Source organism: Poecilia reticulata, chromosome 17, assembly GCF_904066995.2.
Source record: "Poecilia reticulata chromosome 17, P_reticulata-male-v2, whole genome shotgun sequence".
Taxonomy (NCBI): Eukaryota; Metazoa; Chordata; class Actinopteri; order Cyprinodontiformes; family Poeciliidae; genus Poecilia; species Poecilia reticulata.
The window spans coordinates 24,959,681-24,978,338 of NC_088846.1; the positions used below are offsets into that span (position 1 = coordinate 24,959,681).

An 18,658-nucleotide genomic window follows, 5' to 3' on the forward strand; every position below is an offset into this window, starting at 1 on the left:
GCACCAAGTGGTTTCTGGGTGGTAACAACAAAACCCTTGTCTTTTCAAGCAGCGGTAAAACTAGCTGGCCAAACGTTTTGGAGGTCCACTTAGGTTGCTAGGTAACGGGCTGAGCTAGGCGGGGGTTGCTAGGTAACGGGTTTAGCTTCGGTTTTCGGTTTACGAAAAAATGTGGATTAAATGAGAGCGCTGTAGTTGGTGAATAATAAAAATAATCCCCCAAAAAGGACTTGCCAAATTATTAAGGCCTCTCTAAAGGCAGTCAGTTTGGCTTTTATGCATTTTAGAAGCACTAATGGTCTAAATGCTGTTTTCTATCTGTTTTTCCCTCTACAGTTTGCTGATATCCCTATATAATAACTGACAATTCACAATGATTATGAGTTCACATGGCTCCTCTTCACTTTATGGTATTTTTATTTCCAGTGGTTTCCCTGCAATTTTATCTCAGTATGTTTGAGGTTGTAAGTACTGACCTCACACTGACCACGTTCTGGTTTCTGGTCTGCACAGTTTCCAATGGTTTATCTCTCTCATCATCAGCTCTGCTGTATAATCCGTAATGGGCTGAAACTTAATGACACCCTTTACCCCTCCATTACTGCCAGTCCTGACATTTAGATAGCACAGGGCTTTTATTGCGCCAACATTTGAAACAATCACAATCAAAGGTTGTACAACTGCCTGTCAAATGTCCTGCTTCTCCTTTAGCTGTAAAGAATACACAAAGGAGGCAAACAACACAAAAATATGTCATCTGGGTACAAGGCTGGATGGTAAAACCTGCAAGTCAGAGTTACATTTCTGCGTCTCGAGATGATGTTCGGAGCTGTAAACAAGTCCACTGGGACGCTGCTGCTCCAAACAAAACCAGATGGGCAAAAACAATTCACAAAAGAACATATTCTCCAGGAAAAATTGGGACATAGGGGTTTCTTCGCTAACTAGATGCAGAAAACAGCTGGTATCAGTCTGTTTTGTTTGCGGCCCTTTCTCCCTAAAGTGGCAAAGTGAAAATTTAAGCAAAGGGTCACACGAATATTTAATCCAAAAACGATACACCTCCTCCTGCAAGCTGCAGCTTATTTTCATATTTAATGGACCAAAAGCCAAACTGGAAAGGATTTCTTGATGTTGCAATTGGTACAATGTTTTTTTTTTCCCCTTATTCATTATGGATTTATTGGAACTTTCTGGTGTTATATAAAAGCCAGGAAATAAAAGATTAAAGTTTTTTAAAACGCAGTTTAAATGAGGTCATAAAAATTCATGATATCAATTTTAATTTGCTCAGATTGCTAAACATATTTATATTATCAAGGAGAAATGTTGAAAGAAGTGCTGTTGGGCAAGAATAAGAAGCAACATTTTCTATTAACGTCCATCTGCATGGATCATCTGAACATTTCAACCAAAATGTTTTGAACAGAAAGAAAAATTACAACAATATAAGAATATTTCAGCATTTTTTTGGGGATAAGTGCTTTGCAGTCCTCTGACTTGATAAAGCGATATACAAATTAAGGTTTTTAGCATTGCTAGTACCAGGTTGGTCCACCTTTTCCTTCAAAACTGCCTTTAATCTTTGAGGGATATGTTCAAAAAAGTTGCGCAGCGATTTGGTCCAGTTCTTGTAGATTCTTGGATTGAATCATCTATTTCTCCACATCCCAAAGGAGCTTAATGGGATTTAGATCTGGTGACTGTAGAGACCAATGAAACAGCCAGTTTGATGAGATATAACCATTTTGATATGCTACATGGTAGCCATCAGAAGGTCTGCATTACACCAAATTTGAAGGAGCCTGCAACTGAAGACAGAAAATGGTCCAGTCAAAGTCACTGGAAAATCTATTTTCTTTTCCATTTTGATGCTCACTTAGAATGGAAGTGAGCATCAGTGAGCATCAGGTTCAGTGTCTCCAAATCCGAGGCCATGGTCTTGAGCCGGAAAAGAGTAGAGTGCCTTCTCCGGGTCAGGGGGATCGTCCTGCCTCAAGTGGAGGAGTTTAAGTATCTGGGGATCTTGTTCACGAATGAGGGAAGAAGGGAGTGGGAGATCGACAGGCGGATTGGGGCAGCGTCTACTGTGAAGCGGGCGCTGTACCGGTCCGTCGTGGTGAAGAGAGAGCTGAGCCAAAAAGCAAAGCTCTCGATTTACCGGTCGATCTACGTTCCCACCCTCATCTATGGTCATGAGCTTTGGGTCATGACCGAAAGAACGAGATCACGGATACAAGTGGCCGAAATGGGTTTAATCCGCAGGGTGGCTGGGCTCTCCCTTAGAGATAGGGTGAGAAGCTCGGTCATCCGGGAGGGACTCAGAGTAGAGCCGCTGATCCTCCACGTCGAGAGGAGCCAGTTGAGGTGGCTTGGGCATCTGGTCAGGATGCCTCCTGGACGCCTCCCTGGTGAGGTGTTCCGGGCACGTCACAGAGGAGGAGGAAGGCCCCAGGGAAGACCCAGGACACACTGGAGGGACTATGTCTCTTGGCTGGCCTGGGAACACCTTGGGATTCCTCCGGAGGAATTGGAAGAAGTGGCTGGGGAGAGGGAAGTCTGGGCCTCCCTTCTGAAGCTGCTGCCCCTGCGACCCGACCCCGGATAAGCGGCAGAAAATGGGTGGATGGATGGATGGATGGATGCTCACTCTGAACTACAGTCTTATAAAAGTCATATAAAGTATGCTTTTACCTATTCTTGAAAGATAAACTGTACAGTCATGGCCAAAGGTTTTGAGAATGACACAAATATTATATTTTCATATGATCTGCTGCCCTCTGGTTTTCTTGTGTGTATGTCAGATGTTTTCATCACACAGAAATACAATTGCAATCATATTATGAGTAACAAAAGCTTTTATTGACAGTTAGAATGAGTTAATGCAGCAAGTCAATATTTTCAGTGTTGACCCCTCTTCTTCAGGACCTCTGCAATTCTCCCTGGCATGCTCTCAATCAACTTCTGGACCAAATCCTGACTGATAGCAGTCCATTCTTGCACAATCAATGCTTGCATTTTGTCAGAATTCCTAGGTTTTTGTTTGTCCACCCGTCTCTTGATGATTGACCACAAATTTTCAATGGGATTAAGATCTGGGGAGCTTCCAGGCCATAGACCAAAATCTCTCTGTTTTGTTCCCTGAGCCAGTTAGTTATCACCTTTGCTTTATGGCAAAGTGCTCCATCATGCTGGAAAAGGCATTGTTCATCACCAAACTGCTCTTGGACGGTTGGGAGAAGTTGCTCTCGGAGGACATTCTGGTACCATTCTTTATTCATGGCTGTGTTTTTAGGCCAGAGTGTGAGAGAGCCGACTCCCTTGGCTGAGAAGCAACCCCACACATGAATGGTTTCAGGATGCTTTACAGTTGTCATGAGACAAGACTGGTGGTAGCGCTCACCTCGTCTTCTCCAAACAAGCTGTTTTCCAGATGTCCCAAACAATTGGAAAGGGGATTCATCAGAGAAAATGACTTTACCCCGGTCCTCAGCAGTCCACTCCCTGTACCTTTTGCAGAATATCAGTCTGTCCCTGATGCTTTTCCTGGAGAGAAGTGGCTTCTTTGCTGCCCTCCTTGAGACCAGGCCTTGCTCCAAGAGTCTCCGCCTCACAGTACATGCAGATGCACTCACACCTGCCTGCTGCCATTCCTGAGCAAGCTCTGCACTGCTGGTAAACCGATCCCAAAGCTGAAACACTTTTAAGAGACGGTCCTGGCGCTTGCTGGTCTTTCTTGGGCTCCCTGGAGCCTTTTTGGCAACAATGGATCCTCTCTCCTTGAAGTTCTTGATGATGCAATAGATTGTTGACTGAGGTGCAATCTTTCTAGCTGCGATACTTGTCCCTTTTAGGCCATTTTTGTGCAGTGCAATGATGACTGCATGTGTTTCTTTAGAGATAACCATGGTTCACAGAAGAGAAACAATGATGCCAAGCACCAGCCTCTTTTTAAAGTGTCCAGTGGTGTCATTCTTACTTAATCATGACAGATTGATCTTCAGCCCCGTCCTCATCAACATCCACACCTGTGTTAATGGAGCAATCACTGAAACGATGTTAGCTGGTCCTTTTAAGGCAGGGCTGCAATGAAGTTGAAATATGTTTTGGGGGATAAAGTTCATTTTCTAGGCAAATATTGACTTTGCAATTAATTGCTGTTAAGCTGATCACTCTTTATAACATTCTGGAGTATATGCAAATTGCCATTATCAAAACTGAAGCAGTAGACTTTGTAAATATTAACATTTGAATCATTCTCAAAACTTTTGGCCATGACTGTATGTCTTCTCAAAACCACAAAGACAACAGAATTATTTAAACTTCATGGGCAACACTGAATTTACCAAACACATATTCTTTGTGCCTGTTTTTAATTGTCCCCTGCCTATTTATGCAAACATTTTTCACATCTGGGTTTTTTTTAGGACATCTGTCACAATGTTTATTTATAAGTCTGTTGAAACAATTCCCTCTGCAGTTGTCAACCCTCAGCAGCACCAGTGGAAACGTCATGTTTATACATTATTAGTATAAAGTAATTAAAAATCCTGCACACAAAAATCATTTATGTATTTTCCCATGTGTTATTGGGTTCCATGGCCTCTCACATGTTTAACGAACACGTCAAACCTTTCCTGGATTTATTTCTTTAGAGAACACTGCCCCCTTCTGGCTGTCTGCAGCAGCACATAACAAGCTTAATAGATTCTTCTCCTGTAAATCTAATTTTATTGTTCTGATTTTATTAAATAAATATATTTTAAATATTTAAAAGCATAACATGGGTTTATGTGGCCTAGTTTATCTTATCTAGCATTATTCGTATTATTTATAATAAAAAAAAATAATTTGTGTCCTAACTTAGCATATTTCTACTTTTTCTCCTTTACTTCAAAATAAAGTAATACATGTTTTAGATTTTATAAAGGTACAATTTTTAATTTACAACATTCATCCATCCATTTTCTGTACACCGTTGTCCCTACTGGGGTCGGGGAGGGTTGCTGGTGCCTATCTCCAGCTAACATTAAGGGCGAGAGACAGGGTACACCCTGGACAGGTCGCCAGTCTGTCGCAGGGCAACACAGAGACAGACAGTTAATTCACATAATTTACATAATGCCTATCATTTATATTTTACATTCTTGAAGTTTATTTTATAAATTATATTACTTGACATTATAGTACTTACTTTTCAAGTTATATTCTTTATTTTGCTATTTGTTTATTTTAGAATTCAAAAATACTATTTTTAAAATAAAATCAGTGTTCATAAAGTTGAAAGCAGAAAAATATAAATATTTTGCCCTTAGTTCACGGCTTATGATGTTTTGCTCATCTGGTCACACCGGATGTAGCCAAATTTCTAAAGTCGTGCTTTTTGTAGAGACGCCGCCCCTCCAGATTGCTCCGTAAATCAAAACCAACGCATCCTTCTCATCACTGCGCCATCGCCTGTTGCGTTAGCTTGCTGTTCAAACGGGGCGAATCGCTTGTGCACCAAAAAGGACGACCTAAATTGCAATTTGACCGATTTTACGAAAAAACAAGACATTTTGCTCGTACAGGTCGTGGTGAGTATTTTGTCCCCAGACATTTTTTCATTTTTCCCTCCTTTTTCTTTTCTTTTTGGATTTTTTCCACGGTGATTTTCCATTTTGCGAGTGGACAGAATGTGCTGGCTAGCAGGGTTAGCTGGCTTAGCTAACGTGGAAATGCTCGTCCCCCTCAAAGACAAAAAAACGCAGATTGGTTTTTTTTAGAGCCACAACATGTTGGAAGCATCTTAGATACACTTTGAACTATTTTTGCAAGTTTGCCTAGCTTTATATTTTTCTTTGACGGGACTGATTTGTTTTTGGCTCGCTTTTCAGACAGTCGGACAGCTAACGTTAGCTTCAGCTAACAGCGTCAGAGGCAGCAAAATTTTAATCCCTTTCAGATTATTGACGGCATATTTATCAGAATTTTTCAGGTTTTGATTTTTTTTTTTCACAAAAACTGGTCAGATTGGTGTTTATTTTTTCGTGCCTTTTTTTTAGTTGGTGGTTAGCTAACTCTAGCAGCGCTAGCCGGCATGGAGCGCTACCAAGGCTAGCGCAGGCCTTGTGATTCACACTTGAGCCCAGAAGAGGGCGCTGTTGGTGTCCAGGCGGGTGTGTTGTTGATTTATTTGGGTTGTTTTTGTGAATCGTTGTCTTTGGACTTTTTTTTTCTCACTTTTTCTTCACTTTTTTTTTACGGAGTTTTCCCCAGTTTTTCCCTCGCATGGTGATTTTTTTTTTTTAAAGCTTTGGATTGCAAGTTTTAACACATAACATGATAAATGCACATTTAATTAAACATGATGTATGAAAAGTGTCTTCCTTTGGCTGTTATGTGTTTCTCTGCATTCACTTATAGGTACATCCCCTTAATTCTTCTACATTCCATCCTCATGTTTAGCATATAAATAAAAAGTTAAAAGTCAATTCATACGTAGAGGATTAATTGATTATTAGGGAATGGGCCTCAGTCATTGTATAAAGAATATGAAATGTATCCATTCACATAACTGAGAGACTCCCTAACATGGATGCTGTTGTATAAAATGTTGCTGCTTTTCTCTTTGTAGTTAAAAGTAATATTATTGGTTATCTGCAGCTATTTTGTTATAAATGCAAAGTCTTTTTTTTGTGTGTGTTTTTAGATGTCTGAACTTTTAAATCATGCTTTGTTGGAGCAAAACGCATCTAAGACCTGCAGGACGCTGGCTGATCAGTACCACAGTTGCCCATCCTTAATATTTTTGCAGCATCTTTACACTTTAGTGATTTCAGTGTGTATAAAAAATGTAAAAACTCATAAATAGTTGGTTTTACTAATGGTTTGCTTTGATGGAAGATATTTTAACATTTTACTGCTCGAATAAACGGATTTAGTCAAAATGTATTAGATTTAAAGTAGTTGGTGTTATATAATGTAATATTTTTGTGTCTTAGATTGACTCCTTAACCCTTTTAATTTAGATTTAAATTGATGCTACCCAGCTGTAGCTTTAAGGGGCATTAAGCGCCTATTTTTTGGGTGGTATATGTTCTGGAGTTCCTGCACACACTCCGTCCAGCCCAGGTAAGATTTGGTGAACGATAACCCTGCCCAGCTTGACTGAGGATGTGTTTTCTGTCGCCTCAGTAAAAATTGCCAGGGGGCGAAGGTGAAGGTCCAGACACCAGCCCAAACTGAGCCCAGCCCACAGTGTCAAACGTCAGGCAGACGAGATCCCCGCACACAGACGCTATGGAGTGAGTGAACGTTGAAAAAATCCCCCCCACTGCGCTTTCCTTCTCTATCAGCAGGAGGGGGCAGAGTTACTGTCCATACCACTGATGTTTTCACGGTTCTCCACCTGCAAACGGCAAAAATCCGATCTTAGACAGGAGCGGCGAGGCCATAAAAATACACAATAAAAACACAAAGTGCATTTCTCACGGGTAACGTTTTAGCTGCTCGGCTTAACTTCCTTGTGTGCGTCCGCTTCACATATTTAAAAGCTTTCCGTTTCTCCATGTGAGGAACTGCAGCGTGTGTTCGGTTGGTTTAGAGGAACATGAAGCGTTTAGGCTGCGTCCGCATGAGAAAATGCACAGAGGGAGCGTTGCTAAATAATGGTTATTTACTTTTTGCATTAACCTAAAGAAGTCCCTGCTTCCTTTTATGAAGTCATTTGCATGTTTGATGCTTTATATCTGTTTTGTAAGTAAAAAAAACCGCTAGTGGCGCATGAATGTTTATTTTTGAGTTCATCACTCACCTTCATGTGGTTTTAATTTTAGTTTCTGAGGCCTGATTATTATTCTTTTCAGTACAACCAGTGCAGCAGGTTTAATAATGAGAATTAAGACAATTGTTTGCATGAGTGAAACAATTTAGAGCAGCTGAACAGCCAGAGATGTATTGATCAATACTTGCCTGCAAAGACGGATTTATTAAGAAGATTTTAAGGATTATTGATTGAGGCATAGAAGATTTTTCTGGATAGTCTAGAAAGAAAAATGTATATAAACAAAGTTTTTGCTTTTGGTTTGTGTTTAGACCAAAAATACTGAAAGTTTTTAATTAGTAAATTTGGGAAAGTATAAAATTTTGACTAATTGAACACAAATTAGAGAAAATAAAATGTGAATTCAGATTGATTGATGCATCTCTAGAGAACTCCTTTCATTTGGAGATTTCTGCTCCACAGAAAGCTGTTTGAAGCTTAACTACTCAGACTTTCAGAGGACTGAAGCATCTCTCATCCTTCGTGAAAATCTCAAACCTTCGTATCCGTTTGTCCGTCTGTTTCTCTCTCTCTTTCCGTCAGACGTTCATCCTCCACTTCCAGCCTCATGGCCAGCAGCAACGTCACCAATAAGACCGACCCGCGCTCCCTCAACTCCCGGGTCTTCATCGGCAACCTCAACACCCTGCTGGTCACCAAGGCGGACGTGGAGGCCATCTTCTCCAAGTATGGGAAGATCGTCGGCTGCTCTGTCCACAAGGGCTACGCCTTCGTTCAGTACGCCAACGAGAGGAACGCCCGGGCCGCCGTCACGGGCGAGGACGGGAGGATGATCGTCGGGCAAGTTCTCGGTGAGGACTTTAGCTTCTGCTGAACCTGAAGATTAATGTTAAATACTTCTCTTTCGTACCTAAAGTTTAGCCAGACTTTATTTATCTCGAAGGGATATTAAATATTGCAACTCACGTCATCGGAGTTTCTTCAATGCGTCGTCGTTGGAGGAAGGATTTCCAGTAGCAGTCAGTCTTGCCATAAATCTGAGAAGGCCTCTGACTGAAGCCTGCTGCTGTGATGCTCTCATGACTTTCATGACATGCTAACAGCTAAATGTTAGCCAGCAGAGACGATACTCCATAGTAGCATGTTAGCAAGCACTGCTAATCCACCTCGTTTGCTTTTGCCGCTCTTCTTTAAATCATTGTCCGGCTGTGTGGTTTGGACTCGGCCTAAAGCAACTAATCATTTATTGAAATAATAATCATCTAATTCAGCAATTGATTCATCGTTAACTGGAATAAACAGACTAAAAAACGGAAATTTGCTGAAAGAACAACATATTTAAAGCTATACTGAAGCCGAAACTTTACAAAAATATTTAATATAAAAAAGGCGTTTGTTAAGGGAATGCGAAGTTATTGCATTTCAGATAACAAAATGTTTTTCTTATTTAAAAAATGAACCGAGTTATTTTCCATTTTTGCCTTTTTTCTAATACTGCATTCAAATAATTAAGTGGTTAAATGCCAAATCTGCAGAAGACAGCAATTTTTTAAAATCCAGTAATGGATAATAATCGATAACTGAAATAATTGAACTACTTCTCTCTCTGCTCTGCATCCATAAATCCTTTTTTCAGTTGTGCAGGGACTTGGGGTCATAGTTCAGATGTTATTTGAGTTTTTTATTTGCTGATCAGCTGCTTCTAGTTGTAAAAACACCACCTTGTTGCCACGGTTACGCATCTGACTCTCTGAAAGTTAAACAGACACAAAAGTCCTTCTAATTTCACAGCATTTAAGACCAGAGGGAATAATTCTCCAAACATGGATCGCCTCAACAACAAAAAAATATTCATAACATAAGTCTATAATAAGAACAGAGCGAATCCGACATGCTGCCGCCATGTTTTCAAACTATTTTAAGCTTAATTTATTCTCAGTTATAAACCAGGATTTGGGTCCCTTTCTTTCAAATTGATTGCTATATTTAGCAGAAGTTAATGAATTAAATAAAAGTTAATTTAGGTCAGATTTTCAGTAAAAGTCTCTGGACTTACATATAAAAGTTTGGTTATAAAAACACAAATAATTTGTGGCAAACTTATAATTATCAGCAGTAATTTTACCCTGATTTCAAATAAATGTTATAACGAACAAAATTGGATCATTCTTGAACTGCAGTTGGGGCCACAAAAAATGTATCCAAGGGCCACACATGGCCTGCGGGCCACGCATTGGACACCGCTGCCTAACGCAGAGCAGCTATGAGGAAAAAAAGCTTTTACTTTTGTTGAAATTTAGAATAAAAGTATTATTATTATTTAGAAAATTAAAAAAAAGTTTTCTGTTTTCAGTGTAATCATGTTTTACTTATTTTTTTTAAGTCAATAAGATCAGAATTGATTTGACAGCGCAAAATTAATAAATGCATAAATACATTTGTATTTATATGGTTGAATAAACTGAATTGAATCTTGTTTTAAACCTAAAACGGTTCCTAAAAATCAATTTTTTTAAAAGAAATTAGATAATAGACATCAGAGAAATATAAATCTTTTTATCATGATTTGTAAAAATCTTTAGTTGCATTTCAGTAAATAATCTCCTAGCATTAAATTGGAGAATTTTTGCAGGCCGAATTTTAAAGAAACAAACGGATGTTTATCTTGATTATAGGTTTGTGTGACTTTATGAGCCGTTTCTTCTGCTTTGTGGTAGATTTGAAGGTTCATTTATAGGTCTATACTATCTATGTTGGACCCAAACATGCAGCAGTAATCAGTGTTGTATAAAGTACTGAAATCTCAGAGTCAAGTAAAAGTATAGATACCTCTCCAAAATATGACTTTGGTAAAAGTCCAAGTCACTGACTGAAATGTTACTTGAGTTAAAGTCTTAAAGTATCTGAAACGTCTTATACTTAAGTATGGAAATTACTGTAAAAATGGATGTACTCAAGTAATGTAATGAAAAGTATAAGTATAAAGTAAAACAAGGCAATGCAGTTTGAATTACATTTTTTATATTTTGGTGAACTTGTCAAATACACTTAAAATAATGTACACAACCAAGTGCAGGCAAAATTAAACCTGCTAATAGATATATACCTGCAGGCATCATTTAGTTAAGAAAATGAGGTGCTTTACCTATACCACAAGGTTAACTTAACCTGCTTTACAACTGAACCAGCTTCTGACATGAACCACGGATGCATATGTGGTTCATGTCGTATGGGGCTCCATTTGTGTCCGACTTTGTTGCAGTCAATCAGTAGGTGGGGACAAAACACTATCGCTTCTCTCTCTCCCTTTTTTGTAACGAGTAACTAAACCACACATTGAAAATGTATCGGAGTAAAAGTATGCAATTAAGTTTGGAAATGTAATGAAGTAAAAGTGAAAGTTATCAAAAAATTTTCATGCTCGAGGAAAGTATGAAGTACTCCAAAATATACTTAAGTGAAGTAGTGAAGTGTTTTTACTTCGTTACTATACAACACTGGCAGTATTACGGTTTCACTTCTCAGTTCACATGTGGATCGGAACAAATTTCGCTTGTCTGAGGAGAAAAACGTCTTTGTGTGTCTCTTATCTCTCTCACATGTTTTTAGCTCAACATGCAAAAATATTTGCACTTTGAATGTTTCTCACGTTGCAAACACAAACATCCTTGTATTAAAAAAATAGATTATATCTAACAGAAAGCTGGATATCACTGTAAAGAGAAAGAGAAATGATTTATAATTATAATGCAAAAACTGTGGTATGCATTTGTACTCAGTTCCATTTTACTCTCACAACCAGGAGAGTTGTGAGAGTAAAATGATGGACGAGCTGCTTTTTGACCATTTTACAGTAAAGGTGTTCAAAGTGGGGCTCGAGGGCCGTTTAACGGCCCTTTGACTGATTTGTTTTCTTTGTTTGTTTTTTTTTTCTTGTCCTCAATTCAGGAATAAATTAGGTCAAAATTACGACTTTTAAATTAAAATCTGCTGAGACAAATGTTGAATGCAACACAAAGTGATCATCTTTTTTCTGCTTTCCTTCCGTTGTCATGGTAACTAGGACCACATCTGCTCCGTGACTTTTCTACTCTAAAGTGCACAAAATCTGCTTTTAATTACCGTATTAAAACTTTGTTAAATATATGAAGTGTTTTCAAATGAAGACTTTATTGCTGACGAAATATTTATTTCAGATTTCTTCAGTTGAGCCCAAAATAAAAGTAAAACATGCAAAAAGTATTTGAAGTTTTGAATCTATAAAAAAACTCATGGTAAAGTAAAATAGTTTATGCTTAATTGAGCAGATTAAAAAAACATCACAACATTTTTGGTAATTTTTAGTTTGTAAAACTTATATTTTCACAAAGTTTCAGGCTTCAGATTTGCAAAGCTCCTCATACTTTGTGTAAGCAAAGTATTGACAAATAAAAATGCACACCACACTTTTAAGATTTTTTATTTATTTTTTTTCCTGTGGAGCAGAAAAACCAGACATCGCTTTCCTGCAAATTACAAGTAAAGTCCTTTATTTGTGGTTTTAGTGAGAGAATATTGTGAAAAAACTCAAGGATTTAGTTGATTTTTGCAAGGGACTCAACATTTGTCATGATAATCTGGAAAGTCAACAAACACTTTTAAAACTCAGATTGCATCAGTTTGGTTTAATTAAATTCTGCCTTGCATTATTTTAGATCTATGAATTTGACTTGTTTTAATCTGAAAGGAGCAAATTGCAAAACTAAAAACTGGATTAATAAACACATATCTTAAAAGTTTTTATTTTAATGAACTAATCGTTTCAAGCAATGCAGCCATGTTTAAAATGTAAGTGTACCATTTAGGTGAAAGTTCTTCATGTTTTGTCTGAAGGGTGTTTTTATCGTCACTCTGCTTAACGATCCGCTCTGTGTCTTTTTACCTCAGACTGTAACCTCGCCGGAGAACCCAAACCGCACCGGTCCAAAACCTCCAAACGCTCGGCTGGAGACATGTACAGGTCGGTGTCTGACCAACAAACGCCGCCTGTAGCTGAGGCAAAGATAACAAACCGTTTTTAAAAGAGGCTTGGAGAAACACGCTGGGAATGCGACAGGTTTACATATTTTCACCGCTTTGTTTATGTTCTGCCTTGCAGTAGTTCCTCGTTTGACCTCGACTATGATTTTCAAAGAGACTACTACGACAGGTGAGTGAAAACCGTCTGGAAAAAACGACCACTGAGCTGCTCAGTCAGCACCAGCATGATTTCTGTTTCGTTTCTTTTTTTTTTTTCTGTGTGGTTCCAGAATGTACTCGTACCCGTCTCGCGTCCCCGCGCCGCCGCCGCTGTCGCGGGCCGTGATCCCGTCCAAACGCCCGCGGGTCAGCCTGAGCGGAGGGAGCAGCCGGCGGACCAAGAGCAGCTTCTCCTCTTCGTCAAAGAGCAGCCAGAGGACTTCGTCGTCCAGAACGAGTCAGTGCTCCCACCGAAAGAAACTTCAGTTCCTGAAGAACATTCAGCACTGAAGCTGGAAAAAGTTTAAATATACATAAAACAACAAGACAACATGGATCAGGCATATAAATCTGAAATTCTCCATTAAATTTCTGATATCTTTTTTTTTTTCCAAAATAGAAACTACAAATGACAGAGAATATTCTATATTCTCAAAAAGTGAGTTTTATTTAATTAAAAATCCTGATTTTTATTTTTTATTTTTTCCGTACCATTTCCGATTTCAATCTATTTTTTTCTGAAATGGAAATAAGAAGTGACAGAAATTATTCTCGATCATCTCTTATGCTAGTTGTACACAGAGTTCTGATCGGCCTGTTGCAACAAGCAATAAATCAATTAATGCATGATGACTTAAAACAAACTCAATAATTAGCATTTACCTGATTGATTGTTGTTTTCGTGTCTCTTTGTGCCAAAGATTGAATTCAGATCAACTTTATGATGAAATATTACAACCAGGCTAAGGTTTTTTTTTTTTTGTTTTATTCCAAATAAAGTCTAGAGACTAAAGCATTAATATTACCAGAAAAAAGTCAGAATATTGGCAGAATAATGTAGAAATACTGAGATCTCCTTCATGAAAACTAACAAATTTAAATGTGGAATATTGAGTCACGTTTTGCTTTATCGGTACTCAAGTAAGAGCAGCTATACTTCATAATAAAGTCACTAAAGTAAAAGTAAAAATACTCCTAAAAGTACCTTTTTTTTTTCAAGAAAGTTACTAAAGTAAATGTAATGGAGTAAATGTAACTAGTTACTACCAACTCTGGCTACAAATGATCAAGGGAATAATAAAACAATGCCATGTTGTTGGATTTTAAGCAACAAAATGCTTATGTTAAAAATGAATTTGTTTTATTAATATTGTGTAAAAAGGCTTCAATGGTTAAATGAAAAGCCTGCAGAATGTGCTGCTTTTTTATCTTGTAGTCAGAATAACCGATAAAATATTAGTTTCTGGTTGAACTGTAGAGCAGAGTTTAATCTTTTGTTTCCGTGCAGTGAGGGTGGAAGAGCTGCAGACCATCAAGCGGGAACTGTCGCAGATTAAAAGCAAAGTGGACGACCTGCTGGAGAGCCTGGAGCGAATGGAGAAGGACCACAGCAAGAAGTTTGGTACGACAGTTCCCACCAGAATACTGCCGTTAAGTTGATCTGATGCTGCAGGTTTTTAGTGAATTCACATTTTTGATTGTTTTGTAGCAAAGAGCATAAAGCCAGAGCCGGGCGAGGTGACCTCACCGCCGCACTCCAGCAGCAAGAAGAACGACGGCATAAAGAGAGAGAGGGAGAGCCAGGACATGAACAACTCGGATGAGGAGGAAGAGGACGACGACGATGACGAGGAGGAAGAGGAGGGAGACCTGCTGGAGGAGGAAGAGGTGAGAGCGGTTAGCTGCTGCGGCCTAAATTACTGATTTTGCTTAAACTTTTTCAAAAAGTTGCTACTTTTTTTCAAGCTTTATTTTAGTCTCTCAAAAAAAGTTGAAATTGATGCACAAAACTTTTCCAAAAAAAGACAGAATTTCAACACAATATTTAGAGAACAAATTAAATTTTCAACTGCCTTCCTGAAACGACATCCTTAATGGTCATTCAAGTTACTGTATGCACAATAAAAACAAATCCTACTGAACATCTAAAAACGGCTTTTACAAAAATAAAAAGCAAATGTTGCCATTTAGCATCATACATGTTTTCATATTGGAGGTTCAGCTTTCAAGAAACGACATGGAACAGGAACTTCTTAAGACATCAGATATCACTAATAAAAGTGACTTATTCTAGAATCTGGAAATTATAAACGAGGCTGAACCAGATTAATGAAGGTCCACAATTCACTTTCTAATATCTTGGCTGAGTAATTTGGATTCATCTGTGACATTAAACAAGGAGGAGTGCAGCTGAAGTGTTAGTAAAAATGTTATTCTTTGTTTTTCCCACATTCTTTAAAAATACATAATACTCTTTTATGTCTGCGTCGAAATATTAGGGCCAGGCTTAAAAAAAGATTATTACAAGAGTAGTCGTTTTACAAGAAAACGTGTCGTCAGAAATCACTAATAAAAATAAAAATACTAGGAGGAAGTTGTAATGGTAAGAGAAGGAAGTCATAATAATACGAAAAGTCGTAATTCTAAGACGACTCCCACACAACAAAATATTTTAAATTAAAATGAGGATTATCTGACATCTTGTGAAGTTATACTTCAGCAACAGTTTTATAAATGACTTTTTTTTTTTTTTATCTTTTTACACATCGGCATCAAAGTATTATCAGCAGGATTTTGAGGCGATTGTTCAAACATCTATTTATGTCAATTTAAAAGAAAGAACCTAAAAAAATCACCAAGCTGATTACGTTTAAAACCACATTTTTCTTGCAATTTTACATTTATTTTGCTAAAATTACTTTATTTTTGTAATTATAAAAAACTAACCTAACACTACGGCATATATAAACTTCTAAATTTGAAAAAAAAAAAATCACTATTATTCTGGCTTTTAGCTTCTTTTTTTTTTTTATCCTGAGTGCTAAAACAGAAAAAGTTTAGTCTGATTTACTGTATGTCTGTATGTTATGATTTTTAACTTTTTAGTAGTTTTAACATTGCAGTTTCTGCTCACAAATCCATCAGGTCAAGAGTCAGGAGAGGGAGGAAGAAGAAGAGGAAGAGGAGGAAGGCGAACACGTGGAAGGAGACGAAGATGATGGCGACAGCGTGAACGGTGACGACGACTCGTAGGCGGAGATTCGGCGCGGCTTCCAGAAGGAGCTCCGACTCCTGTTTTAACACTCAACGTTGTAGATAGAACAAGTGTGCACAAAAACACAAGCATGGTGCGCACACCTTACTGTCATGTTGTCCCTGAAGATTTCCTTTTAGTTTTTGTTTAGTTGTCCAGTATTACTGTAACAGGAATATCTAGCTGTAGGTTTGTATTTAGTTTTTTCTCTTCTCGTCTTCGTGTGGAGACGGGAACATGGACTAATAATGTTCTCAGAGACAACAGCTCGACGGACATCTCTTAAAGCGAGGACGAGAACTCAGCCACAGATTAGTTTTTAGCTTCTGCGTGTTTTTCTTCCTCCTCAGTGAGTTTCTTTGACCTCGTGTGTATGTTCATGTCAGTTTTTTATATATATATAAATATATAAACACTTTTTAGTTTAACTGTAAAGAAATAAATTGCAATAAAACATTAAAATAAAATCTGAGCCTTTATTTTGCCTGAAAATCTGTTTTTATTAGTTCAGTGACTTTGAAAAACTAGAATTAGGGAAGCAAACAATCAAGTTGGCATTGATGTCTTTTTTAATTAAAATTGGTTCAAATCGTTAACTAATAACGTCCGCTTTGACCGCCTTTCATTGTTGTTTGGCCGCCATCCAGGAGGGGGCGATACTAATATTTCAAGCAAGAGAAACGATTATTTTTATGCGATTCTGTTTCGAAATATAAACATTCTGCTAGATCCTTAAAGACTCCTCCCATTTCAGTTTAAAGAAATTAATTGAAATAAAACATTAAAATCAAATCATTGACTACTTGAGTTTCATTTAGCTTTAAACTGTTATTAGTTAAGCGTGACTTTGTAAAATTATAATTAGGAATACAAACAATTATTAAACATTGATTAATGGCTTGTTAAATTAAAATTAGTTGAAATAGATTAATGTCCGCTTCGACGGACATTAATTAGCGGTGTTGTTTGGCCGCAATCCAGCAGAGGGCGCTGCTGGTCATCCTTCAGCCAGCCACAAAAGAAAGATGGCGGAGTGCGAAAGAATAGAAACGAATAGTGTGTGCGGTTCTTTATAGAAATATAAGCTCCTTAAAGAATATGTCAATGTCAGTTTATATGTATATACAAACATATAAATATACTTTTTAGCTCAACTGTTTAGAAATGGGTTGCTATGAAATTGTTGAAGGCGAGGACGCCGCTGCTCGTCTTTCAGCCGTTGATACAGATACAGAAACAAAGATGGCGGAGGGCACGTCTATTGGCAAGTAGGAAACTATACAAATGGCAACCGGTGTGGAATTTAAAATGCGTTTTATGTGGTTCTGTTTAAAATGTAAACACTGGACAAGCTCCCTAAGGAGTTCATGACACGATAAACCAAGAAATTAGAAAGATGAACTGTTCTTTCTGTTTACAGAAGCTTTTAAGTCTCAGTTTTCTTCTGTAGTGAAAATGGCCACTTATAAATGAATGTAATGGGATCGATAAGATCAGTCAACTTTTGATTAATTCATTAACATCTTGAATCCTCAACTAGAATGGGATACAAATTTCCAGCTTTCATTGTCATTCACTTTCAATTTTCTTGTGAAGGTAAACTTGCTAAGGTCTCACGACATAAAACAGGTTTGACATGTTAATGGAACTTAACAAATGCTGAAGTACTGAAACCTGTAAAAGAAAACAATGGAGACGTTTAAACATCCCCCCACACTTCCTGATGTACCTGTTAGACTTAAAGTAAAGTATTACAATGAATCTGCCTGAGGTGTAAAGAGCAGAAATGGTTTCGAAACGCATCAATCAAAAGGTATCATTGAACATCTTTTAAAACTTGTCCTATTTTTCTCATTTGTGTTTTTTCACCTACCAAGTTACAGATCCAGTATGACAAAAAATACAAGCAAATATTTCTTTTAGCTTTTATAACCAAGATAGGTTGCTCTTATTAAGACCTGAAACAAATAACACATTGTTTGGTAGAATCGTCCAGAAACTATTGTTGCACAATGTCCTCTGTTGTGCAATTATTTAAAGTTATTAAATCAAAGTTTTCATGTATTCTAATCAGTGGTGCAGGTGCCTGAAAACAGTCCAGCACTATGGTATTTTTTTTAAAGGAAAATAAGGCATCGAGTTTGGTTTAGAAGGTTAGAATCAGATAATAAATGTCACAAACTAGAAAAAACATGTTACTATCTGATAAACTTATTGTTTTTTGCAAAGATCTGCTTTGTATCCAGCTACTACTTTTATCACCTGGAGAACATTTAAAAGGTTAAAAGACTAATGTCTACAATACAAGATGTAGAGAAACTCACCCATGTGTTTATTTATAGTTGCATTGATTACTTTAAAATACTTACTGAGTAGCTTAGGTCTAAAATACATTAAAGTTCTGTTGCAGTTGTATGAAACTTTCAGATTGGTCAGGTTTTCTGGTTCTACTCTCCTCTGGATCCCCAGAACCAAACATGGAGAGTTTAGCATTGAGTTTTTATGCTTCTCTGATCTGGAACTATAACTTAATAATAATTAGTTTTATTAATAAAAGCTAAAACATCATCAAGTCTGGATTACAACTTTGTATTACTTCTTTTTATTTTGCTATTGTAATGTAATATTTTTGTATTTATCGT

The 18,658-nt window shown here is 37.6% G+C and overlaps 1 protein-coding gene across 6 annotated transcripts; it reads left to right on the top strand.

Annotated features, from left to right (window-relative positions):
* The first annotated feature begins 5,434 nt into the window (after positions 1 to 5,434).
* On the top strand, positions 5,435 to 16,495 carry hnrnpca (heterogeneous nuclear ribonucleoprotein C a). 6 transcript variants are annotated; one of them, XM_081598336.1, is made up of 10 exons: positions 5,435 to 5,576; positions 7,177 to 7,286; positions 8,348 to 8,616; positions 12,692 to 12,764; positions 12,903 to 12,953; positions 13,054 to 13,220; positions 13,383 to 13,421; positions 14,271 to 14,384; positions 14,472 to 14,650; positions 15,908 to 16,495. In XM_081598336.1, exons 2-10 carry the CDS (start codon positions 7,282 to 7,284, stop codon positions 16,013 to 16,015), a joined length of 1,005 nt encoding a protein of 334 aa, XP_081454462.1. In that variant the 5' UTR covers positions 5,435 to 5,576; positions 7,177 to 7,281; the 3' UTR covers positions 16,016 to 16,495. The 6 variants fall into 6 exon arrangements, with proteins under 6 accessions (XP_081454462.1, XP_081454463.1, XP_081454460.1 ...); XM_081598334.1 differs by having other exon boundaries at positions 5,461 to 6,273; XM_081598335.1 differs by having other exon boundaries at positions 5,461 to 6,158.
* The last annotated feature ends 2,163 nt before the right edge of the window (positions 16,496 to 18,658 follow it).

Coding starts and splice junctions, on each gene's coding strand:
- hnrnpca (XM_081598336.1), top strand. Junction 14,385..14,471: donor GGACCACAGCAAGAAGTTTG/GTACGACAGTTC, acceptor ATTGTTTTGTAG/CAAAGAGCATAAAGCCAGAG. Junction 14,651..15,907: donor ACCTGCTGGAGGAGGAAGAG/GTGAGAGCGGTT, acceptor CAAATCCATCAG/GTCAAGAGTCAGGAGAGGGA.